Source organism: Setaria italica, chromosome IX (genome assembly GCF_000263155.2).
Source record: "Setaria italica strain Yugu1 chromosome IX, Setaria_italica_v2.0, whole genome shotgun sequence".
Classification (NCBI taxonomy): domain Eukaryota; kingdom Viridiplantae; phylum Streptophyta; class Magnoliopsida; order Poales; family Poaceae; genus Setaria; species Setaria italica.
In genome coordinates, this window is record NC_028458.1 from 19,596,027 (window position 1) to 19,610,505 (window position 14,479).

A 14,479-nucleotide genomic window follows, 5' to 3' on the forward strand; every position below is an offset into this window, starting at 1 on the left:
GGGATAAAACACGCGGGCGGCTTCAATGCGCTGCCATGGAGTAAGTACTAATAATTTGCATAGCCAGGCTGCAAGCAAGCATTCATGGTGCTGATTAAGCACAATATCACCACACTGCAGCGATGGATATTAAGCACAAGCCCATGACGCCAGCTTTATTCATCAATCATCAGCTCAAGGCTGACAGGCCATCCTCACGAGCATTATTTCGGCAGTATCAATGTATCACGACACAATTGAGCCAGCGGTCAGTCCGGTTTACATAACTGGCTGGATGAGTACCATTTACAGAAGAAAAATGGAAGGGGTTAAAGAAAGAAAGAAATCTGATGACTTTGCAAAGCACATCTATTGATTCAGTTCACCCACGTATAAGCACGGAACCTAATCCCAATGCTGACACGTGAGAAGGGGTATACGCACACAATGGAGCTTCTGGCACTCAAACACGGGACCTAATCGCGATGCTGACATCATGGGGCAATTCGCACATCTTGCAGCTGGAGAAGATTTGAGTGCTGGTGATAAGATGAACCCTATAACCAAAGTGCTTGCACGTTAATAGTCAAGGGGACAACCTCTCAATGTGCCACGCTGTACTCCCATCTACTTCTCGCTGTGAGTATTGTAGCCTGTTTATATAAGATATCACACATTAAAAACATATGCGCTGCCCTGTTCAGTGGCGTGCAGGTTTCAGATTAAAAGGAAAAAGTTGAAATTATAGTGAAAGTCCAGATAACCCCTAAACTATGTTTTGGTTCAATTTACCCACTATCCTGTACTATTTTATTTGTCAATTTTATTTCTCCATATACAAGTTGAATTTTGATTTGAGACTTTGCAGGGTGGTAGTGGACATCATAATCTATATTAAAAAAAATATTTTATGAATTTTTCATCATTAGATTTTATATAATTTTGTATCTCAATGATAAATTTATTATTAAATATCCTACCCTATCAAAATAGTGATGAAAAATTCATGATATATTTTTTAACATGCTTGCAAAATTTGAAATTAAAACTCCACTTGTGCATGGATAAAAAAAAGACAAATTGTGTTAAAAGGGTAAATTGAACCAATTTGCATAGTTTAGGGGGTAAACTGAACCAAGAAATACTTCAGGAGGTTATCCAGACTTTGGTTATACTTAAGGAGAGTAATTTGAACTTTTTCCATTAAAAAAAAGGATAATGGAATAAAGGATGTACGGAACATACCGGTCATGCAACCGAGACTGTTGGCCTTGCCAGAACTCAAAAAGTGTTGGTGTCAATCTGTAGCCACCCCAGTATTCAGGCTTCGGGATCAAGCTACTGCAGTTACATAACACAGCCAAGGGATTAACAAAGGATTAATATTTAAGCTTCAGAGAAGATAGCCAATTCCAGGATTCCATTGCTAAGGTAATTAAAATGTTTGCAAATTTTAGTAGCTTTGACTGAGGTGCCAAGTGCTGTAATCATCATCAACAACAACAACAACAACAACAACAACATAACCTTTCAGTCCCAAGCAAGTTGGGGTAGGCTAGAGTTGAAACCCGACGAGAGCCACAAATCAGGGTTCAACAACAACATAGCCTTTCAGTCCCAAGCAAGTTGGGGTAGGCTAGAGTTGAAACCCAACAAGAGCCACAAATCGGGGTTCGGGCACATGAATAGCTGTTTCCAAGCACTCCTATCTAGGGCTAAATCTTTGGGTATATTCCATCCCTTCAAATCTCCTTTTATTGCCTCTTCCCATGTCAATTTTGGTCTTCCTCTGCCTCTCTTCACATTACTTCACATTACTGTCACGCCTTAGGGTTCCACTACACACCGGTGCTTCCGGAGGCCTTCGTTGGACATGTCCAAACCATCTCAGCCGGTGTTGGATAAGCTTTTCTTCAATTGGTGCTACCCCTTACCTATCATGTATATCCTCATTCTGAACTCGATCCCTTCTCATATGACCACAAATCCAATGCAACATACGCATTTCCGCAACACTTATATGCTAGACATGTCGTCCTTTTTAGGCCAACATTCTACACCGTACAGTATTGCAGGTCTAATCGCCGTCCCATAAACCTTGACTTCTAGCTTCAATGGTACCCTCTTGTCATATAAAATTCTTGATGCTTGGCGCCACTTCATCCACCCCACTTTAATTCTATGACTAACATCCTCATCAATATCCCCATCTCGTTGTAGCATTGATCCCAAATATCGAAATGTATCCTTCCTAGGCACTACTTGGCTTTCCAAACTGACATCTCTCTTCTCATGTGTAGTAGTGCCAAAGTCACATCTCATATTTTCAGTTTTAGTTCTGCTGAGTCTAAAACCTTTTGACTCTAGGGTCTCCTGCCACAACTCCAATTTCCTATTTACTCCTGCTCGACTTTCATCAACTAGCACTACATCCGCGAAGAGCATACACCAAGCGATATCCGCTTGAATATCCCCTGTTACCTCATCCATCACCAAGGCAAATAGATAGGGGCTCAAAGCAGACCCTTCATGCAGTCCTGTTCTAATCTTAAAGTCATCTATGTCACCATCACTTGTTCGGACTCTAGTTACAACATTGTTGTACATGTCCTTAATAAGTCCAACGTGCTTCGTTGGGACTTTATGTTTGTCCAAAGCCCACAACATAGCATTCCTTGGTATTTTGTCATACGCCTTCTCCAAGTCAATGAAAACCATGTGTAGCTCCTTCTTCTTCTCCCTATACCGCTCCATAACTTGTCTTATTAAGAAAATAGCTTCCATGGCATCTATTAGCATATTCGATTTTCTCTGATGCTAATATATGCCGATTACAGCACTAGTATGTGGCAATAGTGTCTCTGGTGATGTTGCGATCTAGTCAAAAATCCACATGGCACAGTTCTGCAGGAACAATTCAAGAAAATCCTTCTCCCTCCTATCCTTGGAAAGTTGAAAAGAGAGTAAACAACAATGTTCGGCAGCTGCAATGCAGGAGGATTATTGCCTTGGAAAGTTGAAAAGAGAGTAAACAACAATGTTCAACAGCTGCAATGCAGGAGGATTATTGTGGTGCATACTGCATACTTGTTGATCAACAAAGGACATGGCTAGGAAGGTACAGACATTTTACTGTTGAGTTATTTTATGGTAATGGTTTTTTTATCAGTTCATGCTAACTAACATCAGAACTTGAGTATGATGGCTGCTACTTGTTAAAGCAGTTTTAATAATAGTAGGTTGCTCATAGCCTTCTAAGTTTGAAAGTGATACAATATTTGTGTTACCACTACCATGACACCTAAATACTGTATTAATGTGACAATACTATAATAGCAAATGAATTGTGAGCAAATAAAACAGCTCAAAATGGAATTTTCATGGCAAGAAAGAAAAAAAATAAATAAAGAGAAAATTCGTGCAATGGATACTAAATATGGATGCTATTGACACATTAAACTCACCCATCAGAATATTTTTGTTCCAATTCCTTGTACGCCTGTTGAAGGACCTCCCTTCCAGCAATGACAGTACTCTGTTGAATAGCATTAATATGATTCTTCTTCTCAGAATATCGACTTTCATTTCATCTTTTAAGCAAACATGTGGCAACAGTAAGTTTAAGCTTGCAATCCCAAACTAGCACAGTACCTGCTTACTGACTATGGCACCAAGCTGACTTCCTCGTGGGCGACTGTGGAAATATTTCTCTGATTCTTCTTCTGGAACCTTCTCAACTGACCCTTCAACTCTTACCTACATCCCACATGTCAGCCAATTAGAGCCTGCCATATACATTTCTATAGGCCCAGTTTTGCAACATGGCTCATTCCATGTCCCTTCACAAACAGATATTATTGGATGCATCATTACTATCAGGACCCAGTCAATAGTTAAGAGTTACAAAATCTAGTTGTGAATAACTATGGAATGGGTCAAAAAGGCAAAATTTACACAAAATGATATTCTTATAAAAGTACGCAATTTAGGGACACTGGTATATACCCTGGGATATATTATTTGCCAAACCCCACATTTTTGTAGTGGATTTACAACATAGTGTATTACATCTTATTTATAGCTAGAGGATGAGAAGAACATCACAAACAGTGATAAGTTACTTCCATCACCTTATATGTACTAATGTTATAAGATGCTGCACTAGCTGGAGTAGACTCTGAATGAACCGACCTATTAGGAGTAAAAGATTATTCTATGATAAATGGTAATGAGACCGTACTTGACACTTTCAACACCACACATTATTAAAGATTTTGAAAAGGAGTAACATAATCTGTTGCACAAGCATTAATGTGTTAAATTTTGCTCTGTTATACTAATTAGGGTTTTACCCTTGCCAGCTCTATGTGATACTGCAGACGATAGAAACCATCCTTTGAAAGTACTGTACGAATTGGTAAATTTCACCTGACGGTTCATCTCATTCCAGTAGAATAGGAGTGCTGCATTAGGATTTTCAGACAAGTCATGCGCCTTCCGGCCACCATAATTTGTGTACCTGTAGAAGAAACCATAACCATCAAAGCATGTCTAGAAAAGTTCTATAGAATCTCACTCGGACAACAATGTTTCAGTCACATACCAAACAAATCCCTGCTTATCAACTCCCTTTAAAAGAACCATTCTTGAAGAACTGCAAACAGGATAACCGAACAAACAATTATCATTTTGAATTTCTGGTACAACAAGAAGTAACCAGCTTAGCTGGAAGAAATACGTTAAAAGAACAAATAGCCATACGGTTTCCCCTCCTTATTGACAGTCGTTAAAGCCATAGCATTGGGCTCACGCAGGCCAGCCGTGACTGCTTCATCAAACCATTTCCGGAACTACATATACATATATGAAAGAAACATTCATTAACAATAAAAGGTTGTTCAAAGAAAAAGGATGAATATTTCCAAAGTTTCTTCCAATCAACCATACCTGATCAAATGGATCAGGCATCACTTGACTCTCAAGAAGTTCCGGGGAAATATAGTTCTCCCTGAGAGATGAAATGTCAACAGATGGAGCTTTTCCAATTCTCACACACATCGATGTGCCAGGGTATGGAGGAAGCTGGAGTCCATATTTGTTCAAAATAGGTGGGGGAATAAACCTACCCCCAAGAAAATGGTGTGGGCCAGTGAACTTTTTCGCACAGAGCTTCGGTGCAGTCAGCGACACCTAGACACAATGCAATTACTTAAAGATGAACTTTCGATTTTGGTAAGTATACCTTATGTTTATAGATGGATTCTAATCTAGAAGCTTCTAAATAGGATGCTAACCAGCATATCAGGTTTAATCCCTCCATCGACATCTCCCTCTTCAACATGCCATCCAGAAGGGACATCGATAGAAACTATTGCTGGTCTTTTATCTGAATTTCCAACAACAGCCAATGAAACAAGCCTTTGGATAAGATCATCAAAGGGTGGTCTGGGTGTTCCTGTAAAGATTTCCACAGAAAATGACAAAACTTAAGTAAAAATAGTGAAAAACACAATTCATGCATGTCAGGAATACAATTGCATATTCTTTTGAGATCAGTATGATTCAACTCAAAATGATGGCACTGACAGCATTTTCTTAATTAACAACCTGTTCTTGGTTTGATGAAATTCCTCAATAAACCAGGCCTGCAGTTGCACTCTAAACTATTCTGTATTATCCAGTCCAAAAAACTTATATGATAAAGAACAAGAATCCAGCCTGTTTACCTAAAAATGGGGTTACTAACGAGTTCACTCGGAATTGGACATAGTCAGTAACTGCATTTTCCTTTTGAGCAACATTCTTGTTTTAGCTGAAAGATTAACTACCATTTTGACAGTCCACAACTCTAGTACATAGCCACATCAACTTCTTTGTCATGCTAATTTTCAATTTCACAACAAAACTGCAGTTTGATTGAGAATTTATATCCCTATTTGACAAATCATATTACATAGAATCTTCACAAGGAGTAAGTGCAGGTAGCGAGCAGGGAAACGATTAATCTCTGGCACAAGCTTCACACTAAAATCAGTGAATACAAACTAGACAAGCAAGGAAGGTTAAAAGGAAAATATACCATGGAACGAGAAACCAAACATTGCGTCAATGATAATATCAAACTCCCTTGATAAGTCATCAGGTAGGTCCTCAGCAGTTATGAATGGGATCGACAGTGACTCAAGCTTAAAAAACACAAAAGTGGTCCAAATTATATTGGAAAATGAGGAACCATACGGTATCCCAAGAAAATGAGGGAGGCATGATAGTTTACCTGAGTAACTAGACCGGAATACAGAGGTTTGGGCGTACGCTTTGGGTAGCAAACAGAGGGCCTATACCCAAAGTGATAAAGATGACGAGCAGCTACCAGACCATCGCCGCCATTATTTCCTGGACCACATATAATAAGGACCCTTGTATGTTCACTCAACTTGTAAACCTGTGTTGATGATGAACTATTTCAGAAAAGTGTGCAGGCAGAAACCTTGAAAAAGGTTTGGTTTCAGAAGAAAAACTAAAAAAACTAACATATGCAGGCACAGAAATGCTAGCTCGACGATGCAACACAGTGTACAGTGTTCACATTGTATGGAACATTGTTAGCTCCTAAGTTTGACTGTATTTAGTGGAAGTTCACAACTACTAAGGCAGCCATGAGTTGTCTATCCACTTTTTAAATAGCATCATAGATAAGACATCTTTTTGTAAAAAAGGGGCAAACCCAAGCGCTCTTTGGACACCAAATTGCAGTTGCCAGGGATTCATCCCTGGCCTGCAGGTACCACCCATGGTGCCTTTACCACTGCAGAACACCAATGTTGGAAACATCTCGAATCAATTAATAGGAAATGCTACTTTACTTTTAATCTTATTCAACCAGAGTAAAAGGTTACAACTAAACTTCAATCCCCATAATTTCGATCTTGAGTATTTTGTATGAAGCAGTTATTGCTGAGTAGCACACATCAACCATGGAAACATCGCCAATACAATCCACCATAGGGCCCTTGATAGTACCAAGCCCCTAACATAACTACCAGTCTACCCCGATCAAGTTCAGGCAGTAGATTACCAACAAGTGACAACATATGGATATTGTGTGCGGAATCCTGATTTCCCAGAAGTAAACCTCATGGTTGACCATCACTACCATCAACAATGATGCAGGGACATGGAAATTTTTGGTTGATCCGCCAAATCACCCGAGATGTTGAAACCCAGACACACTAAAAGGGGAAAAGGCATGGCAAATTCAGTTGGGGAGCAGCACGCAGTGGCCGACGCCTTACCTCCGCAACGGCCTCCGCGACACTCAACCCAGCGAGCTCCTGGAAACACAACCAATCAGACGATCAGCACCAATCGCCTCCCACCACGATACCGAACGAACAGCAACAGGGGGAGTGGGGGGGTGGAATCCCCCTTACCATGAGCTGGTCGACGCTGAACCCGAGCGGGCCCATGAGCTGCTCGTCGATCTCCGCCGCGTCGCGATGCGTGAGGTGTGTCACCTCCGCCGATGCGGCCGCGGCTGCCGAGGCCGCCAGCGACGCCATGCCTCGCCTCGGCGGGAGGGGGAGGAAGGGGGCGGCAGGGAGGATGGGGAGGCGGCGGACGGGAGGCGGGGGACGGAGGTGGGGGGTAGGGTTTTTGCAGCGATGAGAGGAGGGGACGAGAGGACGGGGGTTGGTGGCGGTGGCGGTGGCGGAGGCGGTGGTGGTGGGGAGGAATGGCATAGCAAGGGAGAGGATGGTGGTGGCCGATTTGTCGCGGGCTCTGGATGCGACGGCCAGCATCCTGGACTGCGAGCCTCCGCCGGGCCGACTGGCGCGGGGCAACTGGTGTGGCGAGCGGTAACGTGGCGTGTACTGTGTTCTGTGTGGCATGGGCGCATGGCACGGCGATACTGCTAGACAGCTGGTTCATGTGCAACGAACGGAACACGAGGGGTGCACGCGCTGAGCCCCCGTGCGGATTTGGATGTCAGCGGGGCGCGTTTGGTTTAGTGCCAACGCGCGCATCGCCAATTTTTGGCTCGTCCATACGAATTTGGTTAGTGCTTCGATTGGTGCCTGTTTTAAAAATATACCAAATGAACCGTATATAATTTAATATTTACAGGGAGGATCATACCGTTTAGAAATATAGGCTATGGGGTGTTTGGTTACTTTTGCTTATTTTTAGCACGTGTCACATCGAATGTTTAGATACTAATTAGGAGTATTAAACGTAGACTATTTACAAAACCCATTACATAAGTGGAGGCTAAACGGCGAGACAAATCTATTAATCCGAATAAATCCATCGTTGGCCAAATATGTTCTGTAGCAACACATTGGCAAATCATGGACTAATTAGGCTTAAAAGATTCCCTCTCGCCGTTTAGCCTCCACTTATATAATGAGTTTTGTAAATAATCTACATTTAATACTTCTAATTAGTATCTAAACATTCGATGTGATGGGTGCTAAAAATAAGTAGGGAAACTAAAGCAGACCATATGTAAGTTTTTTCCTATCTATAACCTCTTTTTTGCTGCGGGCCGCATTTCCATCCGCCGACGATATATCCTGCCTTGACGATCCAATCATTCGTCTTCAGTACAAAAGCTACCACACCCTAACTTAACCGAGCACGTCAGATTTTCAAAATCCAAAATTTGGAATCTGTGATGCCTCCAAACGTGACAGCTTGTGGCCTAGATTCTAGAAACCAAAATTTCGAATTCTGAGAATCTCATAAGCTGCTCAAGGGTTGCTTCTACCATATTCTACGTGCATAATTTACCTTTTTGCCCATCACCCTTCTGGATAATTACCCAATCTACCATTTATCCACTCTATTGAGTAGCAAGGGCATAAAAGACATCTATCAAAGATTTTGAAATCTAGAGCCAAACAACACCATTATGAAAATCCATACAAAATCTAGATTTTCAAAATCTACAATCTTATTTAAATGGGACCTTCATGCTTTCTCCCTTTGTCTAGCCTAAATCACACGAGATTCAAAATAGCGGCTTAGTCGTCAAATTAAACTCGAAAAAAATTAAATTGAGCTCCACTCCACTTTTGATTAGCTTGTTGACCCTCAATCCAAAGAAAATACATGTTGCTCCACCTCCAAGGCAGAGGGAGTGGTAATCACAGGCTTATGGATTTAAGGGGGTGTTTGGATACGAGGTGCTAAACTTTAGCAGGATCACATCGGTTGTTCGGATGCTAATTAAGAGGACTAAACATGAGCTGATTACAAAACTAATTGCATAGATGGAGTCTAATTCGCAAGACGAATCTATTAAGGATAATTAATCCATCATTAGCAAATGGTTACGGTAGCACCACATTATCAAATCATGGACTAATTAGGCTTAATAGATTCGTCTTGCGAATTAGACTCCATCTGTGCAATTAGTTTTGTAATTAGTCTATATTTAATACTTCTAATTAGTATCCAAACATCCGATGTGACAGGTGCTAAAGTGTAACGCCCGCAGAAATCACTAACTAAAATCACCCGGTAAAAACTGTCTTTAAAATCTTCTACCGCCGAGCTCCCGGAAATCGTAAATCTCCCCGGCGATTTCGCCGTCCCGGTACCATGCCGACCCCCACCTGTCCTTTTTATCTGTGCCGTAAATCTCGCCGCGCGCCGTCGTCTGACCGCCGTGCGCGTGCTCCGACCGCGTGCCGCAAGTGCCGCCGGTCCCTCTCTCTTTCTCTTTCTCCTTTTTCCCCTTTTCTTTTTTCCTTTCTTCCTTCTCCTTCTTTCTCCTTCCTTCCTTCTTCTCTCCTTCTTCTTCCTGGTTACTGGCGCCACTCCCTCCGGCCGGTTCCACTCCCTTGACCGGGCCCCCCCTCCCCGGCCTTAACTCCACCGGCCGCCGGCCGTACCGGCCGCCCGGGCCCTGCCGCGCCCGCGCCTGGCGCGTGGCCGCCAGCTCCGGCCGCCCGGCCCCAGCAGGCGCCGCGCGACGCCAGCGACGGAGTGGCCGCCCGCCCCGGCCGCCCGCTGGAGCACGCCATCGTCCGGCCCCTACCGACCCCCGGCGCCGCCCGCTACCCGTGGGAGCACGCCACCGCCGGCCCCTACCGATTCCCCGGCGCCGCCCGCCACCGCCGCACGCCATCGCCGGCCCCACTCCACGCCGGCCGCCTCTCCCTCGCCGGCCTATAAAAGGCCCGGCACACGGCCAACCTCCTCATCCACCAGCACCATCACCGCTCCCTACTACAAGCCGCCGCCGCCGTAAGCCACCGCCGCCGCCGTAAGCCACCGCCGCCGCCACGAGCTGCCGCCGCCCCTTCTCCGCCCGAAGACCGACGCCCGGTCGTCCCTCCCCACTCCTCCCCAAGGTGAGGGGCAAAACGGGGCCCCCTCCTCTTCCTCCGCCACCCGCCGCCCCGGCTCGCCGCCGGCGACGCCCGGCCGGCCGGCCGCCGGCCACTTCTCTTCCTCCCCCTCTCTCTCCAAGTTCCTGGAGAAGAAGAGAAGATTGCCTTTGATTTTAGATCCGACCCCCAAGTTTCCCCAAATTACACATAAGCCCCTCCACTTCCGAAAGAAATTACAAATAGGTCCCTGGTTTATTAAAAATCAGCCCTAAACCTCCATTTAAGCCCCTAATCAATGATTAACCCGTCATTTCATGCGCCAAACTCCCTCCAATCAATCCCAAATTTTACCACGTCATCCTCCAGAATACTTTCGCCGATCTATATCCAAATTTCCCAAAAATAATCCCTCTACCTATTTTCCGTTCGCGTTTCCTGTTCGGAGCTCACGGTTAAAAATTGTTTTCTCTTTTATTTATTGGTGTGTCTGTTTGTGTGTGCCGTAGATCGCGGATTGCCCGAGGAAGAGTTTGACCGTGAACCCGAGCCCGAGGACCAGTACCGCGAGCCGGAACTCCCGGAAGGCTTTGAAGACGGCAAGTCCAATCTCACCCTTTTGATGCATACTTAATACCTAGTTTTTCAAACACGACCCATTGGCCTGTTTTACAAAATGCATATCACTTTATCGCAAGACATGGTTGGGTAGCCACCCCTTGATTGATATGAACATTCCTTGTTGTCCTATGCTTATCTCTAAATATGACTCGCTCTGTTTAGTCGATAACCGCCGCTAGAACGCTTAGGAATCTGTTACTCAAATGCAATCATTATTACAATGGTGTATTCGGAAAATCAATGTGTGTGTGTGTGTCCAAGTAAGAGGAATGGCTTTTGGGTTCGGGGGAAACAGAATGTGTAGACGGGATGGATGGGTGTTCCTTGTGTGGGATGCCACGTTGTTGTGCTCGTACCTTGGTGGTTGAGCAATGTCGGGAGATATCCATCCGGTCGTAATTAAGGACCGAGTTGATGTGTCATCTTGCCTAGTTCCACTATCGTGCAACCACTCGACCGTTGTATGGGCAACGGCTTAGCATAAATCCCACTAGCTGGATGGTTAGTCCTCAGGAGTGCTGGTGAGCAACGGGAACCCACGGAAAAGGATTAAGATCTTGGTGACTTGAGTCCCGGTTACGGTCTCCTGAATGGGCCGTGGACCCCTTGGGTGTTTCCGCGAGAACTAGCCAGTCTTAGCTAAGGTGGGTAATGGCTTTGTTAGGATCCGTACCGTCACTAAGGTGATCGTGCTACGGTACCCTACTTGTGGGAAAAGTGTACACCCTCTGCAGAGTTAAAACCTATCCGGATAGCCGTGTCCACGGCATTGGACGAATTACGGCTTGGTCACATAACTAGTGTTTGGGCAAGGATGTCATGAGTGTGTGTGTGTGTGTGTGTGTGGAATTTCAGAAGAGTCCGGCAGTTGTGCCGTGCGCTATGACGGACGGGGAGTCCGATAGCGATAAAAGCTTGGATCCTTTGTGTAGGATCAACCCCACTCAGTAATTCGGGTATTAAAGGAAACTTTACGAAACCCTTTCGAAAACGACCCCCTGCATGTGTTAAAAATTAGCTTTTCCGCAGAATAAACCCTAGCCTACCCTTGTTGTACCTGTGCATAAATTTGCTTGTATCCCCTCCGTGGATGGGGTTGGACTTGTTGAGTACGTTAGTACTCACCCTTGCTTCATTGCTACAGAGGAAGACCCTGAGTTCGTCGCAGAAGACCTCGAGTAGAGGTTGTGTCCGCACCCGACGCTGCCTGTGGTGTTGCCCTGCCCAAGATGCTGCTGCTACCGTGTAGTCCCGAGTGCTGTCTTTTGGCAGTCGCTTGGTTAGCCGCCGTTATCTATTTACTGTTTATCGCTGCGTGGCTTTCACGCCCACTCCCTCGGGAGTTGTACGGTAACTGAATTATCTGTCGAATAAATGTGTTATCAGCCTCCTGGGATTGATATTTGTATCACATTTAGTCTCTACTTATGTGGGGACGCTTCAGGTGGTATCAGAGCCGTCGTTGGCTGTAGGACGCAACCTTAGGACTGGATTAGCCCTTTTTGACCAAAACAAAAGAATTACAAAATTTCTTCCTACCTTTGCTCTATTGTAAAACTAATTTGTGCCCCGGATCTTTTCCAGATGGCCGAGGAAGGATTGTGGACCCACAGCCGTTGCACGGAGGAACCGGGATTTCCCAAGCTACTGCTGGTCTGCTTGAAGTGCCTCGGTATCCGGGAGCCCCCGGAGTGTTCCAGCAGGGAATACGAGCACTACGGTATTCCTCAGTGTGAAGTAATCATCCACATTGGGAGGAGTGCTCGCTACCCCAACATCGAGCCACTCCAAGTGTCAGCTATGGGATTCCGACACCGAGACACCTACCCAGTAGCGGCTCGTAAAGCTCTCGGTTACCTATGCCAGATGTACGAGATGCACCTTGAGCCCACATCCATGAGGTACTTTCCGCCCGCCGAAAAGGACCATCCGGGTTGGAGAGCCCGAATGAGGGCCTTGGATGAACACGGACGGCGCGAAGAGGATGCCACCATATATCACATGGCCGCCTACCTTGTCAGCTTGGATAGACTCTATGATCAGCAAGCTGTGAAGCTGAGGCAACAGGTCCGTCATGTCGAGAGGGCAGAGATTCACATAAGGATGCTTCAAGCAATGCTAAGGGAATCAAGGGCACAAGTAACAGCTGCTCGAAGTGCAGAAAGTGCAGCCATGGAAGCCCTTAAGCGAGCTCAGAGTCAGCACCTCCGAGAGCTCAAGGAGGCGCATCTCAGTGGGATTACTAAAAGATGGATGGTCACCCCGGAAGCCGAAGGGCCTCTTGGCACTGAAGGAAATCCTCTCGCTCTCGAGCACTACAAGTACCATGGTGCCCCAACCCCATCAGTTGTCCCTTTTCCCGATACTTCCAGAAGGGGTATTGATCTCACGGTGGGAGAAGCCGCAGATTTCCCTCTCGAGTGCGAGGCATGGAATAAGGACGATGAGCCATCCCTTCTCATCCCATTAGAAGACCACTCAGTCCAGGGAGAAGACTCGCCCCGCGAGTAGTGTGCCCAGCCAGTATTGCCCAAGGAATGAAGCCGTCATGGTCCGCAGTTTAGAGTCGTACCCTCCAGTTGTGTTGTTGTAACCGGTCGTGTAGTGCGTGTTTTGGCCTTACCCCAGCAGTGTTGTACCCCCGTGGCAAAATTAAATAAAATCGTTTGTTGCTTGTTAGTCTGTGTGTTTGTCGACAGGAGGTGGATTCTGTCTCTTCGAAAATACGAAATAACCACTTTAAAGATCACTAAAATCCAAATCATACTCTCATAAAAGGTCTCACTCAATCTGCAGATGCCGCCCAAGCGTGCCACCAGGACTTCCCCAAGTCAGGCTCATGCCTCCCCCAGTGCAGAGAGGCAGCCTGAAAGGCAGGAGCCGCCCCCGGCGGTACTCCCTGAGGAGCAGGAAGTAAGCCAGCCCAAAGGAAGGGGAGAAAGCCAAGTGGGAACACAGCAGCCACCGCCCCCACTGGTCATCGATCTGGTTCAAGTGATGAACAACCAGACCCTTCTGCTGGAAGCTTTAGCCAACGCCGTGACTCGCCAGAGGCCCCGCGGGCAGAATATGAATGAGAAGTTGACGGACTTCCTCCGGACCAAGCCACCTACTTTTGGCGGGTCTGTCAACCCTCTGGACGCGGATGACTGGCTGCGCGTCATCCAGAGGAAACTGGAACCCTTTGGGTGTGAGAGCAGGGACAAAGTCCTCTTGGCTACCCACCAGCTCACCGGAACTGCCCTAGCCTGGTGGGAGAACTACTGCTCTGCTGCCCAGGATGCCTCCACTATCACCTGGGATGAGTTCGTGACGGAATTCCGTCGCTACCATATCCTCGCAGCCACCATGAAGCGCAAGGCGGATGAGTTCCGCGAACTCCGTCAAGGCAACAGATCTGTGGAAGAGTACACCTTCCAGTTCATGGAGCTGGCCCGTTATGCTCCGGAGGAGTGGACAATGATAAGAAGAAGCAGACATGTTCAAGAAAGGCTTGAACGCGGAACTGAGGACCCTGCTCAGTCCTCAGATCTACCCTGACTTCA

General features: G+C 45.9%; 1 protein-coding gene across 2 annotated transcripts; it reads right to left on the reverse strand.

The window, feature by feature from the left end:
* Nucleotides 1-129: 129 nt before the first annotated feature.
* Nucleotides 130-7,885, reverse strand: LOC101772820 (pyridoxine/pyridoxamine 5'-phosphate oxidase 1, chloroplastic). 2 transcript variants are annotated; one of them, XM_004983013.4, is made up of 13 exons: nt 7,410-7,885; nt 7,272-7,310; nt 6,254-6,421; nt 6,059-6,164; nt 5,274-5,434; nt 4,927-5,169; nt 4,741-4,829; nt 4,583-4,633; nt 4,408-4,498; nt 3,631-3,735; nt 3,444-3,514; nt 1,225-1,320; nt 130-632 (listed from the first exon to the last, which is right to left on the reverse strand). In XM_004983013.4, exons 1-13 carry the CDS (start codon nt 7,866-7,868, stop codon nt 566-568), a joined length of 1,746 nt encoding a protein of 581 aa, XP_004983070.2. In that variant the 5' UTR covers nt 7,869-7,885; the 3' UTR covers nt 130-565. The 2 variants fall into 2 exon arrangements, with proteins under 2 accessions (XP_004983070.2, XP_022678889.1); XM_022823154.1 differs by lacking the exons at nt 130-632; nt 1,225-1,320 and adding an exon at nt 2,789-2,917.
* Between the last annotated feature and the right edge of the window lie 6,594 nt (nt 7,886-14,479).

Coding starts and splice junctions, on each gene's coding strand:
- LOC101772820 (XM_004983013.4), bottom strand. CDS start 7,868: ATGCCACACAGAACACAGTACACGCCACGTTACCGCTCGCCACACCAG. Junction 4,830..4,926: donor TGCCTGATCCATTTGATCAG/GTATGGTTGATT, acceptor ATGTATATGTAG/TTCCGGAAATGGTTTGATGA. Junction 3,515..3,630: donor GTGCCATAGTCAGTAAGCAG/GTACTGTGCTAG, acceptor GCTATTCAACAG/AGTACTGTCATTGCTGGAAG.